General features: G+C 39.9%; 1 protein-coding gene and 3 long non-coding RNA genes across 4 annotated transcripts; 2 read left to right on the top strand and 2 right to left on the bottom strand.

The window, feature by feature from the left end:
• The first annotated feature begins 9,267 nt into the window (after positions 1 to 9,267).
• On the top strand, positions 9,268 to 11,240 carry LOC125570286. Its single transcript, XR_007312643.1, has 2 exons — positions 9,268 to 10,384; positions 10,757 to 11,240. It is a non-coding gene; the product is annotated as an uncharacterized LOC125570286 (long non-coding RNA).
• A 3,220-nt stretch (positions 11,241 to 14,460) lies between these two features.
• On the bottom strand, positions 14,461 to 16,198 carry LOC125570154. Its single transcript, XR_007312530.1, has 3 exons — positions 16,096 to 16,198; positions 14,934 to 15,108; positions 14,461 to 14,799 (listed from the first exon to the last, which is right to left on the bottom strand). It is a non-coding gene; the product is annotated as an uncharacterized LOC125570154 (long non-coding RNA).
• Positions 15,802 to 16,072, bottom strand: LOC125570155. Its single transcript, XR_007312532.1, has 2 exons — positions 15,956 to 16,072; positions 15,802 to 15,889 (listed from the first exon to the last, which is right to left on the bottom strand). It is a non-coding gene; the product is annotated as an uncharacterized LOC125570155 (long non-coding RNA).
• Positions 16,168 to 20,442, top strand: LOC5508386 (40S ribosomal protein S18). Its single transcript, XM_001628947.3, has 5 exons — positions 16,168 to 16,303; positions 16,622 to 16,720; positions 18,786 to 18,974; positions 19,383 to 19,474; positions 20,319 to 20,442. The coding sequence occupies exons 1-5, from the start codon at positions 16,301 to 16,303 to the stop codon at positions 20,395 to 20,397; spliced, it is 462 nt and encodes a 153-aa protein (XP_001628997.1). The 5' UTR covers positions 16,168 to 16,300; the 3' UTR covers positions 20,398 to 20,442.
• Positions 20,443 to 20,491: the final 49 nt, after the last annotated feature.

The raw sequence follows: 20,491 nt of genomic DNA, 5'->3' as shown, positions 1-20,491 counted from the left end.
AACTAAAACCTTGCCCCAAAAGGCGTACAATTGTAACCCTTTTGAACCAGATATTCTAGTTATAACATGGTAGCAGTTGCATAATAGAATTAAGATCTTTGAATAAAATTGACCGCTTTATTGGGCAAACCTATCCACTTTCTTTTCACGAGGAAATCTTACCATTTCGCTTTGTTTTACCACTACTCTGTTGATGTAGTGTCGTCGTAAATCTCATTTATTGTCAGCTCACATTTCTTTTTTGTAGGTTTGTAAGGGATATGTTCTTATTCTTCATCGTTCTCAAACTTTTCGGATGATGACTGTTTTGCTGTGAGAGTTTCTACTAGGCATTATTGGCGGTGAACTTTGGAAAAACAGCTTTTTGTGTCCCGAGAAACGTGAAAAGGTGACCTAAACTTTGACGTGTTGGCCGTTGCAATTTTACTTCCGGTTGAATATACGGCGGAAGTAAATTTATCCGATAGGTTTTAACACTAATTTGATGGTTTTTGCCCTTAAATACAGCGATCTTCATAGATTTCAACGGCTAAGAAAAATATATCATCGGAACAATTGATCTCTTCGACATATCACTGCAAAAAAAATTTGGATGCAAATATTCTCAAACATAGTTTGTTTTGATCAAAAGTTTAGCCAAAACTTGTCGTTTTTCCAGACGCGGTCACTTTAACCAATAAATTAGCTAAAAGACTAATATATTCCTTTTTTGGAAAACCTGCATGATTTTTGTCATTTTTAAGGCTGCCGTACCGCAGGTGCTTCGCAAACTTTATGAATTGTATTCAGAAGAGAAAAGCAGTGACCGTGACCATCTTTAGTCAATGGAGAAAGCCTCTGAAAAGCAACTTAAATTTCTCGGTACCAGACCCCTAAAACGACAACGTTTTCTTCATATGCTAGGCGTTCACTATCTTCGCCATCGGGGGCGAAGAAACAAGCACACATAATGCCGTGCATAACGAAGTGGTTTATTTTCGTAATAATCGTAATCACGCGCTAGATGGAAACACATTTTCCGTGCTTGCTTGGCTCATCGGGCTTATTTCACCAATTTGTCGGCAGTACTAGCCTTCTCCGCACGCATCTCGAGTGTTTTTTGTAATTTTTCAGTATTTTTATTAATTGGGGTTACTGTGGCGAGTTTTACCTGGGGGTCGTTTCTCGAAACTCCCGGTAATTACCGGGCCCGTTAGGGTTCCGGGAGAGTTTTCGGGATACTTTTCCGGGCGAGGAAGAGCGTTTCTTAAAGCTAGCGGTAGCGTCCCGGTTGTTTACGGGTTCCCGATAAGCAAATTATATTTTTTTAGAGTTAATGAATAGATTGGCCAAATAATTATTGAATATCAATAAAAATGGTAGATTTCTTGATGTCTGTAGACAACTGGTACCCCAAATACTGCCGTGGCATCGGCACTTTTCGAAAAAAAGACAAAGAACAAGTAGATAAGTCTCATTTTGTAGCAAACTTCCAATACCTTCGCAAAGTTGTTTACATTATTTTAGGCGCACGGTGTCAGCTAGATGTCAAATCATTTGACAGAAAAGAAACCTGATTGGCTGGTAGGGAATCCCATAAAATGATGTTAGCCGTGATTGGCCCACTTCTTTCCGGGCAGTGATATGGTTCCCCCAAGTGATGAAAATTCACTACAACTCGACACAAATTGAAAATGGCGAGATTTAATTGGAAAAAAGCACCAAATTGGATAGTTCAACTTGACCAATATTAGATGAATAGTTGATCTATAAATTCAGCTGAAAATTTTAAGGAAAAACGTCGTTTTGGGTATCAATTATCGCATTAAAAGTAATATTCCTGGTAAGTTAACGCGAGCTCTTATGTTCCCGTAAGTTACCGGGCGAGTTAGCGGGATTTTTTCCGGGCCCGACAATAACGGGCGTTTTGAGAAACACCCGTAAAGTTTATCGGGGGCTTACCGGGTAACTTTCCGGGTTATCGGGACTTTTGAGAAACGACCCCCTGGACCGGGAAGCCGGACGAGAGGACCTTTTTCTTGACCACGCCACAGGATGCCCAAAATCGAAAGAAAAGTCTTTTTCCCAAAACACTTGAGACGCCTGCGGAGGCGGACTGTCTACGGAACAGATGCTCATTTGCATAAGCCTCTGTCCGGCGTCCTCGATTCCATGCGATTCATTTTCTGCCATTTGTCGTGACAACAGCCCACCCTTTGACGAAGGCGATGTTTTGTTAACTTTTATTACATTTATAACATTAGATAGTATGCTCGCCTGTTATATTTTTTACAAAAAAATATCATGACAATAAAGTATAAGGGTCAACTTATCTCATGTTGGCAAATCAACTTCCTAAGAAATCTTAAAAGAATCAGATTTTGGCGATATTTTGAAGAAAATGAATCACATGAAAAAAGTTCTAACTCACTAAATTTCACATTTTTGGTACATCCAGTCATAAGCAAAGTTAAAAGCCGAGACTCACAGCATAGCTAAAACTGTTATTTTACTTAAACTGAGTAAACTCTGAGCACATATTTCCACCTTGTTTTAAAATTAGTAAACGATTACGAGGGGTGTCTACAAAACAAAGACCTAATACCTAAAACCTGTGACCCCAAAAGCTACGACCCCCCCCCCAAAAAAAAAAAGAAATTGCAGTTATTATTTAGTCTACCTTGTTTCCCAAATGGCTACACAGCACGAAAGTTTCAGATGGAATCAGTGATCCTATTGAGGTAATTCAGCGAATTTTGTTGTGCTTTTCATTGCGTGCCAATTAACAAACTATTCTAATCGTCGTTATTTGTCCCATTAAAAATTGCAGTTGCACTCATTTTTCAGACACGCTCCTTTGCCCGAAAAATAATCCCGAAAACTGTCCCGGTAACCTAACAGACCCGGTAATTACCAGTAATTTAGAGAAACGCCCCCAGAAGTTTTCGAGCTCCCTGGCGAGAGAGCGTTTACAGAAGCTCTAGAGCGAGAAAGTTACTGTTCGCACATGATCGTACGCCGAATTCCAAACTCCAGGAGAGTATATAGGCTATTTCTGCAGTTATCATGTGCACATGGAAATTTACAAGCAAGAAAAGCAGTATGGTGTAATTTTATTGCTAGTAACGTGTGAACTGATTATTAACGAGCACGAGTCGTAAACACGAGTGTATTTCAAGATGGCGGACAACACTTAAAGTTACAGAGCATGCGCTCACAAAGTAACCGCTTGGCGCGCATCGCGCTGGCTTTTACATGTATAGCTCTAAATGTTACAACTCCCCTTTTGTAAAAGTTCCTCCTACAGGGTGGTAAGTGTTCTGTAGGACCTGAACGTGATATATAAATGAAATAACAGTATGTGAATAAACATGTGCTAAATCAACATGGTTTGCTTGCACGTGTTTCAAACATAGTCCAGAAGTTTTTGTGGTCTTCTGATTGCTCTACCACTGGAGCTTCTCTTGACATCAGGGCAGTCGTCCTCGATTGCGCTGGGCGCTTCATCTGGGATATGTGCTGGTGATGCATCTGTAGTAGGCGTTGTTCCTCCTGTGGTAGGTGTGTTGGTCTTTTCTTGGTCCCTTGGTTCCTTAGTGTCTGGTTCTCCTCTCCCTTCAACCGTCTTTAGCAAATGACGTCTGTTTCGACGCAGAACCCGACCACTGGGACTCCACATTATAGGACCTGGGTGCGTCAGCCTTGCTGACTACTGTTGCAGGAAGCCATCGGCTCTTGATTTGCATCCGGATAGCTTCACCTTCCTGTAGTGGTGGTAGCGATCTCGAACCTACATCATAGTGGGCCTTCTGCTTTTATTGCTTCCTCTTAAGCTTTTCTCGGATGATCTCCGGATCCACAACCGTCGGCGTGCTCTGAGGTGGTGGGAACAATCGACCGCAATCTCCGGCTCATTGCAATTTGTGCCGGGGATCCAATTCCATCAATTGGCGTATTTCGTTGCTCCAAAAGTGCCATGTAGGGGTCTTTTCCCTCAGCTTTGGACTTGTCTAGGATCTTCTTGATGGTCTGCACTGACTTCTCGGGTAGACCATTGGCTTGGGAGTGGTAGGGGCTGGTAGTGACATGAGTGAAACCCCATTCCTTAGCAAACTGCTTGTATTCTTGGCCCGTGAATTGAGGGCCGTTGTCTCCTCTTACCATTGGTATACCATGTCTTGCAAATATGGATTTGCTGTGCATAATGGGTGTGGAAACCATGTAGGCAACTGAAAATGCTCCCTCTAAGGAAATCTCCTTGTTAAGTGGCCTGGGGTCTAGGCACACCCTAAGCTTCTGGGTTTTGGGTTTTTCAACTACTATTGATTACTCCATCCTTCTCCATTTCTTCCAGGGTTGATTTAAGCTTTTCTCTTAGTGCTACAGGCTGGTTTTTAAGTGGACAGACCACTGGCTTGACATCTGGGTCTACTTCAATGTGGTATGGCCTGTCCAAACAGCCAAGACCTTGGAAGACTTTGGGAAACTGCTGATATACATTCCCCTGATTATTGTAGACATTCATCACAACCTTAATTAGGTTGAGGTCTTGAGATGCTTTAAAACCCAGGAATGGTGGCTTGTCAGTGTTCACCACAAAGAACTCAAGTTCCTGACCCTTGCATTTAAGTTTACATTGTCCCACGGTTACTATATGGTCCCCAGTGTAGCTGTTTAGGGTTGTGCTTGGTTCCTCTAGTTGTATGTTAGGTATTCTCTTGAACGCTGAGATAGGTAGAATATAAGCTTGAGCACCAGTGTCAACTTTAAACTTCACGTTGATGCCATGTACATTAAGGGTTGTGAAACACTCATTTGGTTTGATTTCAGCTTTGTGAGACTGTTTGTTGACAGCACCAATAAACATGGGCTCGTGTGAGGTTGACTCATTGTTATCCTGGCTTACAGTACTGTATGCACACCCTTGCTTGTCTTGCAGTAGTTTGCAAAATGATTCTTCTTCCCACTTTTCAGGCATTCCTTTCCATAGGCAAAACATTGGCGTAGCGGGTGTTTTCGTCCACATTTGCCACATGGTTTCCCTTCTGTACCTCCCTTTTTGTCACTCAGTTTGGCATTTTTCCTTTGCTGCTTCTTTACTTGGTGGTTTCTTTGTACACCGTGAACTCCAGATTCATCTCTCATCAACTTGGCATTCTTCTTGGCTTCTTCGACAGCACGACAGATTTTCACTGCTTTGGTGAGTGTGAGCTCGTCTTCTCTCAACAGTCGCTCCCTCATAGTATCTGAAGTTATTCCACAAACAATCCTATCTCGCAGGAATTCATCCTCTAAACTTGGAACATCGGTTCCAGTTTATCCTTCTCATCCGCGGTAAAAGATAAAGTTTCATAAATATCGCTCCCTTGCTGACCGATAATGTATAACAATGCTTGGCATCGCTCCTTTTCCGACTTCTGTGGCATCGCTAGGGATAAATACAGTTCGGTGGTGTGTCTCCATTTTCTCCATTTTTCCGGTAAATTGGTCTGAAACGGCAAAATCCATCTCCGGAGGCGGCTTGATTGTTCCATGTTCTGACACCATGTAACGAGCACGAGTCGTAAACACGAGTGTATTTCAAGATGGTGGACAACACTTAAAGTTACAGAGCATGCGCTGACAAAGTAACCGTTTGAAGCGCATCGCGCAGGCTCTAACATGTATAGCTCTAAATGTTACATATGGATAGGTCTTTCTTCGTCTGTGAAAATTCGTAACATTTGCTCGCCGATTTCGTCCGCTATCTTGGATCTGTAATCTGCTAGTCGTTATTTTTTTTTGTCTCCGCTTCAGAATTCCTGTGGATGTCCCCGCAACAGCAAATAACGACTGGGTACGAGTCTGGCGCGTTTATCAAACCAAAGCTTTAGCGTAGCGTTCCGATACGCGTTCCCGACAAGTAAATAATAATTCCCAAAGTTTATGGATAGATTGGCTAAATAGTTATTGAAATCCTAATTTTGTCGATGTCTGTAGACAACTTGCACCCAAAACATTGCTGTGGCATCGGCATTCGAAAGAAAGACAAAGATCAAGTAAATATAGTCTCATTTTGTAGAAAAACTTCTAATTCGCAAAACATATTTTTAGGCCACTTTGACAGCTAAATGATAGCTAAATCATTTGACAGAGATGAAACCTGATTGGTTAGTTGGAATTATCATAAAATAAAATGATGTTAGCCTTGATTGGCCCATCTTTTACTTTACCGGGCAGTGGAATGGTTTTCTCTGTGATTAAAACTTTCTACTCGACACAACTAGAACATGAAGAAACACCCAGGATAAGTTTAGTGGGTGACTTTCCGGGTTTCTGAGTTTATCGGCGTTTTAAGAAACGACCATCTGGAAACACAAGTAGTTCTTTTCCCTATTTTCCAATTAAAAAACAAAAACAAATTGAACTAGCTAATTATCTCATCACTGATTCCACATGAAACTTTCACGCTGTGTAGCCATTTTGGGAAACAAGGTAGGCCAAATTAAAGCAATATTTTGGGGGTCGTAGCTTTTGGAGTCACAGGTTTTAGGTCTTCGTTTTGTAGACACCCCGATTACGAGCTTGCATGGTTTCACCGTCTCCAAACTGCAAAGCACGCATGGAATTATATTCTAAATATCTCGAAATGGCGTGGAAATCGTTGAAAAGTTTGTATTGGACGTTTGATAAGAATTCCTTCAGGAATTTGTCTGGGAGGTCTGATTTCCGTAGCACCCTTTATTAAGAGCAATAAGCCCTTTAATAGCATAGACATGCAACAACAGCAAATAATTATGTTTGCTTCTAAAAACATTTTTGGTACACCTTGTCATAGACTCGTTTTATGAAAATCATGTACAATCAAGAGAGCATAAGATAAGAGAGGGACACTTTGGTATTACCCGCGCGCCATGTCGATTCCGAATCCGGCTATTTTTAGTAACCACCACCCCACCACTGCGCGTGAGCATTTCTACTCACCCTACCCCCGCGCTTTGGAATTTACATCTTGTTGTTTGCCGCTGTTTTGTGACTCGAGACCGAAAAAAAACACCCTATTTGCACAAATACCATCGAAAATTTTATTCAAGCATCAAGGATACGGGCAGTTGCGGTTTGCTAAGGGGATGTAGTACTTCGAGGATTGCAAGATTTCCAAAAACGAGACTTCATTCAAAATCAAGAGCGGAAAACCTCGTGCTTCAATCACCGTTTTTGCTCTAACTTGCTGCTTCTCCGTGGTTTCTCAACATTCATTATCTTCCTAATGGTCAAACGAAATCTATAAGTTATAATATTGATTTTTGTGAATATTCCGGTGAATTGAGAAGGAATCAAAGAAAAATACATTTCATAAAACTATCAGCTTCCTTGTAGCGAGGGAATGCATTTTTGTGATAATCAAAGCCAGCAAGCTGAAGTATCTGAGCTTTTGTAAAAGTGAGAAAATAAAGAGGTAGATACTTCTGTACTTCTTTGATGTTGTTATTATTATATATTATATTATTATGTTGTTATTATACAAGCTGGAGTCGGGATTTGAATCAAACGCAGTATCACAGCCATTTTATCGCTCGTCGGTTTTTTCTTTCTCACTTGACTTCGCCGCTCAGACAAACAAAACAGTCAAACTATTCAGGGATTTAGCTTTCTGTGAGTATATTTGCCAATGTTGGTAACTTAAGTTAGACTTGTTTTCTTCTTCCGAGTTATTTTACATGATCTCTTTTCATTCCTATCGAGTTGGCAAAACAACAACACGCAACCCGCGGGGGAGTAGGACAAAATAAAAGGAGCAAATCCTCACGCGAAGTGGTGGGGTGGTGGTTACTAAAAATAGCCGGATTCGGAATCGACATGGCGCGCGGGTAATACCAAAGTGTCCCTCTCTTATCTTATGCTCTCTTGGTACAATATATGAATCTCCAACTAATAAACTCTCGGTGTGTGAAAGATGGGCTGCAGATCCTAACGCGTTAAAAAATAGGAGGATAAATTCAAAAGTGTGTCATTCACTCGACTAAATCTTTGTTCTAGCCGTAAAAGCGTGCGTAAATAGCAAAAGAATGAAATGAACAAGTGACCGTGCATTCCAGCATGGCAACTGCGTTAAAAATAAACTTTTTTTCCCAAAATTTTGTTCATTTGAACTAAATAAAATTTTATTATTATGCGTGAGCATTACTCTTTAGGATGAGGTACAATTTAGAAAATGAAAACGAATAAAACACTCAAAATATAATTTTATTCACGTCCTAGATATGTTATGCTAATGAATCGAGCATGATTTTTATTGTAAATTTCCTCTTCGCATTATCATGGGGGTAAGACACCGAGAGAGAGGGTAGAAAATCAGCGAAAGATACCTCTTAAGCCTTTTTGAAGCTAGAAACATTACTTTTGGTACTCCGCCTGAAGAAGGAAAATGCCATTGATATGATAGTGTAGGCTGTTTAATTTATGAAAGTTGTTTTATCAGCTTTTAAGCAAAGCGATTAAATCGAATCAAAATCTAAACATATGAACAATGATTGATATTAGGAACCCCAAAAAAAAATACTCGCAAAATAGGTTCCCAATGACAAGAGTCATCAAACTGTCATGTGACCCATAGTCCCTAATTTGTCAGATTAAAGCGGGTAAAATCGAGAGAGGTTAGTGAAAAAAAAGGTTAGAAGACGCATTTTTAGCTATGGTTGCAAATCAGACAGCCTATGCTACATCAACTGTATGCAGCATTAAAGGTAAACCTCCGTGAGCCAACTAAAAGGTCATCAATGACAATTAATTTTATAATTTTAAATAGAAGCTTTAAACGACCAGAAAGGTGTAATGCGCAACTGAAATTTTTGTGTGTTGTTGTGAACAATAATGCGATAAATTTTAGTAAAGGAAAGAACCAAATACGTCCGATCTTCAAGATTTCTAAGAAATGATCATGTTAATGTGAATGATTTACGAAGTTTGGCGACCAGCTTTAAAACTTTGAGTAAAACAGCCTTCTAACTCAAACCCCCAAATGCACTGTTCGGTCGCATCTCTCCTCAGAAGCTATCTTCCACCATATTAATATTTTTAGTGCGTTTCCTGAAAAAAATTTTAAAGCATTTGGCTAGAAAAGTTGCTCACGTTAAATTTTAAAATGTTTTAAAGTTTGTGCTCAAGTACAGGGTTGGGTTTATTTAGCTAGGTAGAAAGCTTGATAAGTTATCTCATCCGTGTGAAACGATGACTTAAAATGGCGTCGCATGGAATCGAGGACGCCGGACCGTGGCTTATGCAAATGAGCATCTGTTCCGTAAACTGGTTGGAGGCTAGTAGCCTAGTCAATCTACGGTTTAGATCGGACTAATTGAAACACAAAGTTGTTCAACGTTTTTGTATTTATTAAGTCTCCTTTTATAACATACTAAAAGTCTGAAAAAATCGGAGCACGCAAACACCCCGAAAAACCGCAACGAATTTCCCCGTGTATGAAAAAACACAGGGATCCCAAATAATAAAAATCACGAAAAATATACATACATTAAAAAAATCAAATTTATGCCACTATAAATGATAACAATATATATTTCTACTCGATCTGGATAAGAAACAACGTTATGTGATATAGCTTATCTATTTTTGGCAAAATCCACAGGTTTCTACTAGCTATCTTTACGGGTATTTAGAAAGAGAATCAACCACAACATGTTATTATTATCATTAATTTGAGTTTGTTTGATTTAAATGGCGTCAATCTCAAGTTTATTGTTATCTTTCCGCAACCCTGCTTTCAATTATAATTATTAAGTGTGGTTTTAAATGCAGGACCACAGTGATATCAGATGGAGTTAAAGGGGCTTATCCTGTAAAAACATTGGTAAAAATATTAATTTTGTCACCATTACGATGCTTGTAGACATTCAACCCTTTTAGACACTTCTGAAAGTTCTGTGGAAAGATTGCCTTTTTTTCAAGACTCTACACTGTTTACGCCGACAGCGCAGTTAATGTTGATACCGCTAAAGTGACCGAGAAGGGATCTTGAAAGCAGATAACACAACCTCGCAATCGACTGTTCCCATTGACAATGACGTCGTACATGTTACAGCTGTCGTTTTAGCGCTCAATTCTAGCTCATCCCCAGAAGAAATTGAACAACATTTCTCCTTTGAGTCTGAAGTTTTCCTCGAGTATTGCGAAACTCTTATGATGCAGAAGCCTGTTTTGGCCGAGGTCATTTGGTCCACATTGGATTGATACCAAAACACCATCTACCGTGCTACAGTATGTATTGGATGGAGATTCTCTTCTATACTGAATACCCTAGCCCAAGGAAGTCGACACATTATTTTACGAAGGTTAAACCCCTGCTGTAATTATTTCATGGTGTTTTGATTGGTAACGCCGATGGCTTCTTCACAGAGGTCATGAAAAAAAGGTAAGGAGCCTCCTTTATGTTCTTTTTTAAACATGGCGGTCCCTATGAAGAAAGAGGTTTTTTTGGCAAAAAAGAAAAACAAGCAGAAATCTATTCAAATGTTGAGCAAGTACCTGAGGGTAAGCAGTTGTGGCACAATGGACACGGAAGCTCTATGAAGTATCGGAGTTTCGAATGTTTATATGGAAAGCTGCGGCGAAATCGTCCACACGATTAGCATTACCGTTCCTGTTGGTGACGATAATTTCATATGGAAGCCCATGACATTTATCTAGGGAAAAGTTTAAATGTTATTTATATTTATCAGTTTATTTTTTGCTTTTTATCCATGCGCTATTTGGTTGTGATACCACCTTCCATGACTACGGTTAGGAAAGGGGGCATCATTCAAGAAGCTTGTGTCCTCACCCTACATCTGCGCACAGGCAGCTGTTAACAGAACAGAGCTAAGAGAACCACAAAATCCTCAACTTCAGCAGCAGCAGCCATGTTCCACAGTTCCAAGTTCCAGTATTCTAAAAAGTCAACCAATGGAAAGGCGAAAGAAAGGCGGTCTGAGATCTGAGCCTAGATGTTGGTCAACGACAGGGTGAACCCTTAACAGATCTTGAGAGACCTCCAGGACTGCAGCACGTTTAGTGCTCCTGCCGCATGGACAATCTAGCGTGTTCGCCCTACGGCCAATACAAAGGGTCATCGTGTAATAATTCCCTTTCAATTGAAGTCACGGATTCCATGGATTTAATCTGCACCCACGAGTAAGAACCTAGAGTTTAAGAACCTGTAACAGGGTCTTAATCTTAAAGAAATTATAAAAAATTTCAACATTAAAGAATCTATTTTCACGAAAAAATGATACCACGAGAATGATTATATTATAAGTAGTGTGTCCATATACTTTCTTATTTTATACTACAATGACATTATTATTATTATTATTAAGAGGCATTTCGCACTATTTGTATGAGAACCTGTTTTCGTCACGTATAATTATTTATGATAACGAAATGTCGGCGATATCAAAGTGGTGGTGACAAGACCTATAAAATTTCGTACGCATTTCACACATTATAACTTAACTACTTCAAATAGCGTTGATTTCTATCCTTAAAGGTAGAAATATATATCTCTAGTAATCTATAGTGGTATAAATTCCTTTTTTCTAAAATATGTATTTTTTTCGTGATTTCCATGATTTGGGAAGTGTGGCTTTTAATACAAACCTTGCCGATTTCTTTAGACTTTTAGTATGTTATAGAGGGATACTTATTGTGCAAGAAACCGTTAAAAAAACCTTGTGTTGCAATTAGTCCGGTGCTGGCCCCTTTTTTGACGTAGATTGACTGGACTATAGGCAAGTAAGTATACAAGATATGATAAATACTGCAGCCGGTCTACCTGTAGCCTACGTGTAGCCGCTGACTCGCGAAATCCTCTCGTAGCGTCTACGCAACGGCGGCGATAATCGTGTTCCGTGACGTCACGGCTTTCACCGGAAAACCTATAATAGTCTCTAATTGGCCACTGACTTAGTAACTTTCTCTTGGATATTTTGATTGGCCCAGATCAGAAGTTGAAATTATAGGTTCCCGCTGCTTACGATGTGAGTTTATCGAGCGGTTCAAATATGGAGAAAAATAATACGACTCTCCCACTCTCCCACCTAATTTATCGCGATAAATCTGTCCTAAGTTCAGCCTTAGAGATGTGTCAACGTTATTTGGGATAGAGAAACCACACAAAAAGAACAAGAGAAGGCTTTCTCTCCTTTTTGAACGATGATGTCGATGTCTTTCTACGAAAAGTCTTTCATTTACCAAGCAATTTCGTTAATTTAGTTATTTTCCAAAGTTCTGTCCAAAATGGCTAGGTTTTTATCAAAATGTTTGTTTTACAGGACGAAACCTGAACGTGTTTCGCGCGCCGAATAAGAGAAAAGCCATGCATAGATGTCAAAATTAATTTATTCAAATTTATTACAATGGCGTCACGGAACACGATTATCGCCGGCGTTGCGTAGACGCTACGAGATGATATTTTCGCGAGTCAGCGGCTACACGTAGGCTAGTCTACCTGTGGAAATTTGGCGCCCGGACGACGCCATATTGAAAACTACCCAGAAGACCCTGCGCAATGCAGACTTACGGCAACCTCGTTCCCAGTGTCTTCTGGGTAATTTTCAATATGGCGTCTAGCTGAAGAAGCAACCCTGGCGGAGGCTGACCCATTTCCACAGGTAGACCGACTCTAGAGTATTTCGAGTATGTACAAAGATCCAATATGGCGGACGGCAAGGGAGAAACGAATTCGTGGAAGGAGGTTAAAATGCTACGTTTCTGAAATGATCAAATCTTCATTTCAAGACATCCTGAAACTCATTAAGAGAAATTCTTGTGCCGGGCAGGCAAATTGGCTTGCAATTGTATTTAACTCTCTATTTTAGTCTATGTTTTTCCCATTCAGCCTTTACGGATGTTCGGGAAGCGGTGTGGTTGAAAGAGGTTAGTTTCAAGAAATATTATCTCACAACCCACTGTCTGTATGACTACATGTCAGATCACCATTGAAGTTTGTTATTAAGCATTAATAAATAGGCTTCTATTGTTCTCGGTACATCAAGGTGTATAACCTGCCTCACTTTAGGGATATTGACTCCTAGTCCAATAGCCACAGTAGCAAATACAACACGAATAGTTTTGCATTGCTTGGTACCTGTTAGCTAATCTAAAATAACTGACTTCATGTTATCCGTCTTAGGAGCATGGTAATGCGCAACCAAGCAGTTTTCCGGTATATGGGGTGGCCTTCAGGATAATACAATCTATCTCCCAGAATATCTTGAAAAAGTTTATAAGCATAACCACACCATTTCAGTGCAAATCACGTTAAGTGGAAAGCTATCAAGTTCCTTTAAAAGCTGTTTTGCTATAGGTACTAGAATTTCGTCATATCCCTCTGAGCCTAGATTGGTAGGCGTCCGCTTCTTTTTGTACAAGGAGATGTTTGGCCTGTCGAGATTGGCTACAATAACCCCAGGGGTGTCTAATGAAAGAGACCTTTCCAAGAAGACAATAGTTTCTTTTGGAGCTGTAGCTGTTAGGCAAATCATTTGAGATGCGGAAAAAATTTAATCGTAATTGTGACAGTCTAACAAAGTCCTTCCTAAATTCTGCCCCCCATTCTCCAATGAGATGAGCTTCATCCACGACACAAGCACATACGCGTTGTTGGTAAGCTTTAGAGAGGAGTATTTTTCTTCCTTCACTGTAGTGCGCGAATCCTCAATCTGTTTCCGCAGGGGTCCGACTTGAACGGGGAACTTTTCGATTGGACATTTTATAACTAAAACACCTATGATTGGTTCTTTTTTGATCCGATACTTGCGTATAAATAGCACTTTGGCGCCAGTTTCATAAGTTGGAAACTTGTAGCCGCTATAGGCAGAGTTCGTGCGGTTTCATCTGTATCTTGGTGAGTGCGGCAAGAACTATAAATCTAGATAACGATGGATTACGAGGGAAAAGAACAGAACAAACGTCTGGAGGAGTTTTCACCACCTCCTCAAACGTCTAAAAAGGCTGGTACTATTCGTCAATCTGTTCTTTGTCGGTCAGCCCGTTCACTTGATTTCGAGGAATCGAATGGGAGCACATCAACAACAAGCGACTACTCCTCTACTTCCGCAGTCAAAGCAGCTACTCCAAGTATGCTGTGAAAATGCTCACCAGTATTGCACAATTAGAGGTAATGTCTTATTGATATTTTTAAGAATATTAAAGTTGAACCATAGCGGCCCTAAGGACATCTGGAAAAAACTTTTGAAACAATTGATTGGCTTTATGTAATAATTATTGATGAAATTAAGGACCTCAAAGGGTTTTCATATTTTGCACCGAGCGGCAGCAACTTTTTTAAATTTTAACTGATAAAATAAAATGAATTCCACCCCTTACTTACCCATCTCCACCGCCTACTATGAAAGTTAATAAAACCCCTGCCTCATATTACCCTTATCATCAATTTAAGATACAGTTAAACCACTATAAAGCAACAATATGTAAAGAAGTCATTCTCTATTTGGCAGTCTCTTGCTATTTTTATTTCAAAGTCAAAGTAAAAAAAAAATGTTTCTTATTTGCTTTACATAGAGTAATTGCGGGTCAAAATAAATGTGTTTTGACTTTTCTTCCTTTCCATGTCTATAATATCACTGTTTTATAGGGCTTCCTTTGCAAGCTACCTTTCCAGCAGGGAGTCAACCACTTTTTAGAGCCCCATAATGCTAACATTTTTACAATCCTTTATTTCCAGGCTCTCCTGTCAGAGGAAACCGCACATCGCGTCAAATAGGGACGATTCGTGAACTGGTCTGGTGGGAGAGGGAGGAACATCGCCTGTGATGCAGCACAAGAAATCTGTAACAAGACGAGCAAGAACATCATTAAGAGCATTGGGGCTAACAAGACAGAGAAGGCCATGGTCAGAGCCTCTAAGGCAGCAGCTGGCGTCAAGGCCATTTTGGATAATTTTGACCAAAAAATCCACCTACACATTTCTTCTCGCCATTCCACCGTGAGTTCGGAAGCAGATGAGCAAGGGATGGTCCGGGATTTGAGAAAACTTCGGCCATTTCAGCCAGTTCATGCAAGAGCCCATAGCCATTTCAAGGATATCCAGATCACATCACTTGCAGATCTGGATATGGATTCTCTTCATGGATGGATCTGCAAGCACAAGAAACAGCTAGGCATGGGACTTCCTTGAACATTCTCAGACAAAACTCAACACCTTTTCTAGGAGCCATATCAAGAAAACAAAACAAAGGCTCTTCTAGGAGCCACCAAATAATAATAAAGTCAACAACCCATGCATATCATCTTGTTCGTTTATTCCCTACATGGTACTACAAGGGAGGGGGCACACACACACAAAAATACCAAAAAAAAAATTCAAATAAGTACTTTTAGCTTTCCTGGATTAAATGAAATTGCAAAAGCCGTAAATAATCACATTTTGATGTTTATAACGAAAGATGCTTCGGTTTTCTAACGGCTATAAAAATATGACGGGAAAACAGTAGAGGGAGCGCAGCGACCGGAGAGCAAGTCTAATGGTATCGCACATGATTTTTGGTGTCCACGCCACAGGCTTCCCAGTCGGTTGATTTGTATTTTTATTTCATGCAGATCAGCGGTCTTTTTAGCGCATGCGCGAGTTTCATATAGTGGATGCAATTTTTCGTGTCCACACCACAGGCTTCCCAGTCGGCTGATTTGTATTTTGATTTCATGCTGATCAGCGGTCTTTTTCGAGAACCCCTCTACTGGAACATGTTCGTCCCGTCTTCCGAGCATTCACTTTCTATTAGAAACTTCTAGTACAGTAGAAGTAGTTTATCCATATTTTGTTCTTTTTTGCGACGGCAGAGAGAGAGGAGCGGCAACAATACCAACATGAAATAAACTAAAAGCCAAGCCTGTTTTGTCAGCTTTGCTTGTAAGGGACCTTGACATGAAAAAAAATAAGTAAAGTTCAGATGTTCGATGAAACTTGCCTAAATCAACGACGTACAATTTTGAGTTTCAGGATGTCTTAGATTTGATCATTTCAGAAACGTAGCATTTTAACCTCCTTCCACGAATTCGTTTCTCCCTTGCCGTCCGCCATATTGGATCTTTGTACATACTCGAAATATGCTAGAGTCGGTCTACCTGTGGAAATGGGTCAGCCTCCGCCAGGGTCTTCTTCAGCTAGACGCCATATTGAAAATTACCCAGAAGACCCTGGGAACGAGGTTGGCCTTACGGGCTTCCTGGTGGTTACACTAGGCCGCAGAACATAGAGCGTATATCGCAGGCGCACAATAATAAATAAATTCCCGTGATCCCTTGCCAGCGATCTCTTTCGGCCGCCATCATGGTGAGTATTCGAATTTCAGGAAAGATGGAGACAAGAATCCGTTTCCATCGTTCTAAAACCTACATAAATTTCCAATTTAAGTCGGTTTTTGAAAGTAATGATTACTATTCCGTATATATTCCGAGTAATATAGTTTTTTGAATGCCATTTATGGCAAAAGCTCGAGGTATTGAAAACACAGAAGTTTCGAGTCATATAAATGCTTTCGTTCCATGAACGTATTTATATTTGATTCATGATTCGCAAATATGTTATCTTTTGAATAGTTAAGCGATTATGTTATTCAGGATGTAACATTTTGTGCGATTTATTGTGCAGTCGCTGGTCATCCCAGAAAAGTTTCAACACATTCTTCGTGTTCTTAACACGAACATCGATGGAAAACAGAAAATTATGTTCGCCATGACCTCCATTAAGGTAAATAACAGAAGAACACAACTCTTTTTACATACTATTTCCTTTAAAACCTCTATCTGTTGGCAACCTATCGATCTTCTATTATAGATCCTCTATTATAGATCTTCTATTATACAGGTTCATGTGATCAGTTGAAAACGATTGTGTAGTTTTCACAGACAGTGAGTACTATTTGTTAAAAAAAAAGGCTCACCAAAGTTGAGTTATCAATTGTGAAAGGAATTGTCCCAAGTTGGGATACATACAAAAAAAAGAAAGTACAGTGATAACAGCTAGACTTTATTGAGAAACAGTTCAAGTTAGCAGAGAAATTACACTATTTTGGTGAATTGACCTAATTACAGCTTAAACCAATATTTGTGTGTTTGAGTTACATGCGGCTCAATTTTGTGTCGGATGTGTATTATACTGTGCTAAAAGGTACCATGTTACATCATAAGCCTTGTTTCCATAAGTTGCCCTGTGCAAACAACGCTCGCATTAGCCAGCATCACTGTTTTTGCCTTGCTGGGCTGACCACCCGAATAAAAGGAAATGTTAGTGAACTACTTCATAGTGGCTCTCATTGCCAACAATACTGGCGTTGTTTGCATGTGGCTTGTAAGTTGTTTATAGAAAAAATCACATGAACTGGAAAGGCATTTAAAACACTTGGAAGGGTGCTGGATGCAATTGAAACGACTGGCCATTTGATTGTTGATGGTCTAACCGAAATGACCAATGTGCTCATCAGATTAACCCATTCGCTCCTGGGATAATAGCACGTATGTTTCGGCCTTCTCCCTGGGAGTTTTCATAAGTTTTGCAAATTCGCTTGAGCAGAAAACAAAACACATATGCGCAGTAAATCAAATTATTGAATTCACGCCGGCCTGATTTAGCCAAAATAAATATCATGATACAGGTCTTATCACAAAAATGAGAAGCCTCCATCCATACAACAGACTATTAGTGGGCAGATAATTCATTCTCACCAGACTAGAGGCAGTGTACTTCTCGAGACACGGCAAAATCTCCACTGTGACACTCCAAAAGTTAGATTTCGCTCATAGAATCCCGCTTGAACTCTAATGTCTTTTCACTATTTTCCCTCATTTTTCATTAAAACGATCCTCTCATGGGCTGTACGAGAAAGATAGCTGGTACAGATGGTGATGCTTCTTCAGGCGATACAAGCGAGTTTTTTCGCTGAAATCTTTCAGGAATTGCATCTTCGTTCGTAGTCTGTTGTGTCCGCATGTTCGTGAGCCTGTGAAACTGAAACAGCGGTAATAAGCCTTATTTTTCTCTCTATATGGGTCTATAAACCTTACATGGTCGAGCTACAGCATGCTTTGTTTTGCGGGAAACTGACTTGAGGTGCGAATGGATGGTTTGCTCAGTTCGCAGCATGAGACATGTATCGAGTGACACAAGGCCTCTTATTATTGTACATCGAAAACAAACGGACAGATTAAAGGAACACATAGAATTGCAGTTCTGCAATTCGCTTCGTCAAGTTTGTGGTGTTTTGGCTGGACTACGATTTGGCTTTGAACCACGCAAACTGAAAAATGACCTAGGCTCGGAAGTCTTGTCCTCTGAGCTTCCTAGCGGGAAGATGCGGGTTTCGATTGTTTATTGGGTTTATTTCAGACAGTGGTGAAGTTAAAAGGTCTGTGAAATGATTCGAATGAACCCATAAAAGCGAAAATCCTTCTTTGGTTTGAGTGCTATACTTGTAGAAGCTCGAGTGAAACTTGAGCGGCTAGGCGAATGACAAAAATTTGCATATGAACTTGAAGTGATTTGATGTTTGCTGGACATAACAAAGTGTGAACTAGGTGTTACTCCCAATCCCTGTTGTGCTTTGCCCATGTTTTGAAGCTCACATTTCATGGATTCGCGCAAAAACCCCGATTTTAAATTCGCTTTTTCAAGCATAATAAGGGGAGGAATTTCTTGAAAATTGGCGACGATTAATATTTTAGTACAATCTTTGGTATGGAAATACTTTTAGCCGATTTCCAGCCTAAACGATAACCTCCGGTATTACCTTAACTAATCATCCAACTTTATAATCTAGGGTGTTGGTCGACGCTATGCCAACATTGTCTGCAAGAAGGCAGACATTGACATGAACAAGCGTGCTGGTGAACTGACTGAGGATGAGGTGGAGCGTGTTGTCACCATCATGCAGAACCCTCGTCAGTACAAGATCCCTGACTGGTTCCTCAACAGACAGAAGGACCACAAGGATGGCAAGTACTCTCAGGTGGGTTATCCTATTATCCTAGAAGGACCACAAAGATGACAAGTACTCTCGGTGGGCTATCCTATTCCTTTGACTGCTGGCTGCTCAGTTATGGCTTACTCCATTCAACTTAAAAAACCCTTTACTGATGTTAGAAAAAAAACTTTTTTTGAACTCTTATAGAGCATGAAAGATGAAAACATGTATACAAACCAGGACTCAAACAACCCTGCTAGCAGACATTTTCTCCTGTTTGTTTCTATCAGTTCCTTGTCCATGTTGGGCATCTTTTGCCTGTTCATTTTTTGTGCCAACGGGAGAAATCTCTGAAATCTCAGCTTTCCCTTTGAGCATGTACATTAGTGCTGCATTTTCTATTACAGTAGATAGGGTTTCGTAAGATAATTGACTTTTCATCTCTTTGCTTAGATCCTGGCCAACGGTCTTGACAACAAAATGCGTGAAGACCTGGAGAGACTGAAGAAGATCCGTGCCCATCGTGGCTTGAGACACTACTGGGGGTGAGCTCCTTGCAACTACACATTGCTTGCCATAGAAATTACAGAAACATCTTAACACTTGTACATCAGAAGTGTAGGTTTCTTGAGTCACAATCTCTTACAGTTATTAGTTCTTTTTGTTGCCAAGAAATTTTCCGTATTTACCCGAGTATAAGACGCACCAGCATATACAGAAGAGGCACCCAGAATTTTGAGCTCAAAATAGTTAAAAAAAAGATATATTCACATGTTTAAACTTGCATTGCACGCTACAGCAATTCCAGAAAGAAATGCTGCAAAAAGCCAATTTGCCGTAGGTTAGTGAATGATTCAATAAAATTAAAACCAAAGTTTTTCCAAGAACAACTGGGTGAGTGTCATTTACCTTTGGCATTGTCTAACGTTTGAAAATCATCATCCGCTTCAACTTTGTTCCATCCAAATTATAAAAAGTTGCATTCCGCATATAAGACGCACTCTAATTTTGAAGGTCAGTTAGGATTGAAAAAAAGTGTGGCTTATACTTGGGTAATTATGGTATAGACAATGGCATATTTTATATGACATTTATTTTGAACTTAATAAATAAGAGCTGCTTCCTGTTCTGTACCTTATTGTTACTAACTTTCACTTGGTAATATTTTTACTTTGATCTTTTATGGTATAAAGTCAACTGAAACATAGAAAGAATAAGGTCAAAGGCAGTATTCTTCTCACATTTAAAAAAAATAGATTTCTTCCATGGCTAAGAATAAGTCACTGCAAGTAATATGTAAGCATATCTAAGACTAATCAACCAACCACAACAAAACACCAATACAGTAAAAGATCAAGTAACCTGATTGTACCTTTCCTTCCTTTCTAGTCTCCGCGTCCGTGGCCAGCACACCAAGACTACTGGCCGTAAAGGAAGAACTGTTGGTGTAGCCAAAAAGAAGAGTTAGATCTCTTGATGTGTTGAATAGGATCAATAAATGACGGGAAAATGATGGTTGATCATTCAATGTATTTCTCTACAGGCTGTGATGGATGCAGGGG

Source organism: Nematostella vectensis, chromosome 8 (assembly GCF_932526225.1).
Source record: "Nematostella vectensis chromosome 8, jaNemVect1.1, whole genome shotgun sequence".
NCBI classification, from domain to species: Eukaryota; Metazoa; Cnidaria; class Anthozoa; order Actiniaria; family Edwardsiidae; genus Nematostella; species Nematostella vectensis.
Note: the sequence above shows the minus strand (reverse complement) of the source record. Positions and strands in the feature narration are given on the sequence as shown.

Bases quoted from the DNA above. Each gene is read 5' to 3' on its own strand.
- LOC5508386 (XM_001628947.3), top strand. The intron at 16,721-18,785 runs GTAAATAACAGA...TTTATAATCTAG, and splicing joins TCGCCATGACCTCCATTAAG to GGTGTTGGTCGACGCTATGC. The intron at 19,475-20,318 runs GTGAGCTCCTTG...CTTCCTTTCTAG, and splicing joins GGCTTGAGACACTACTGGGG to TCTCCGCGTCCGTGGCCAGC.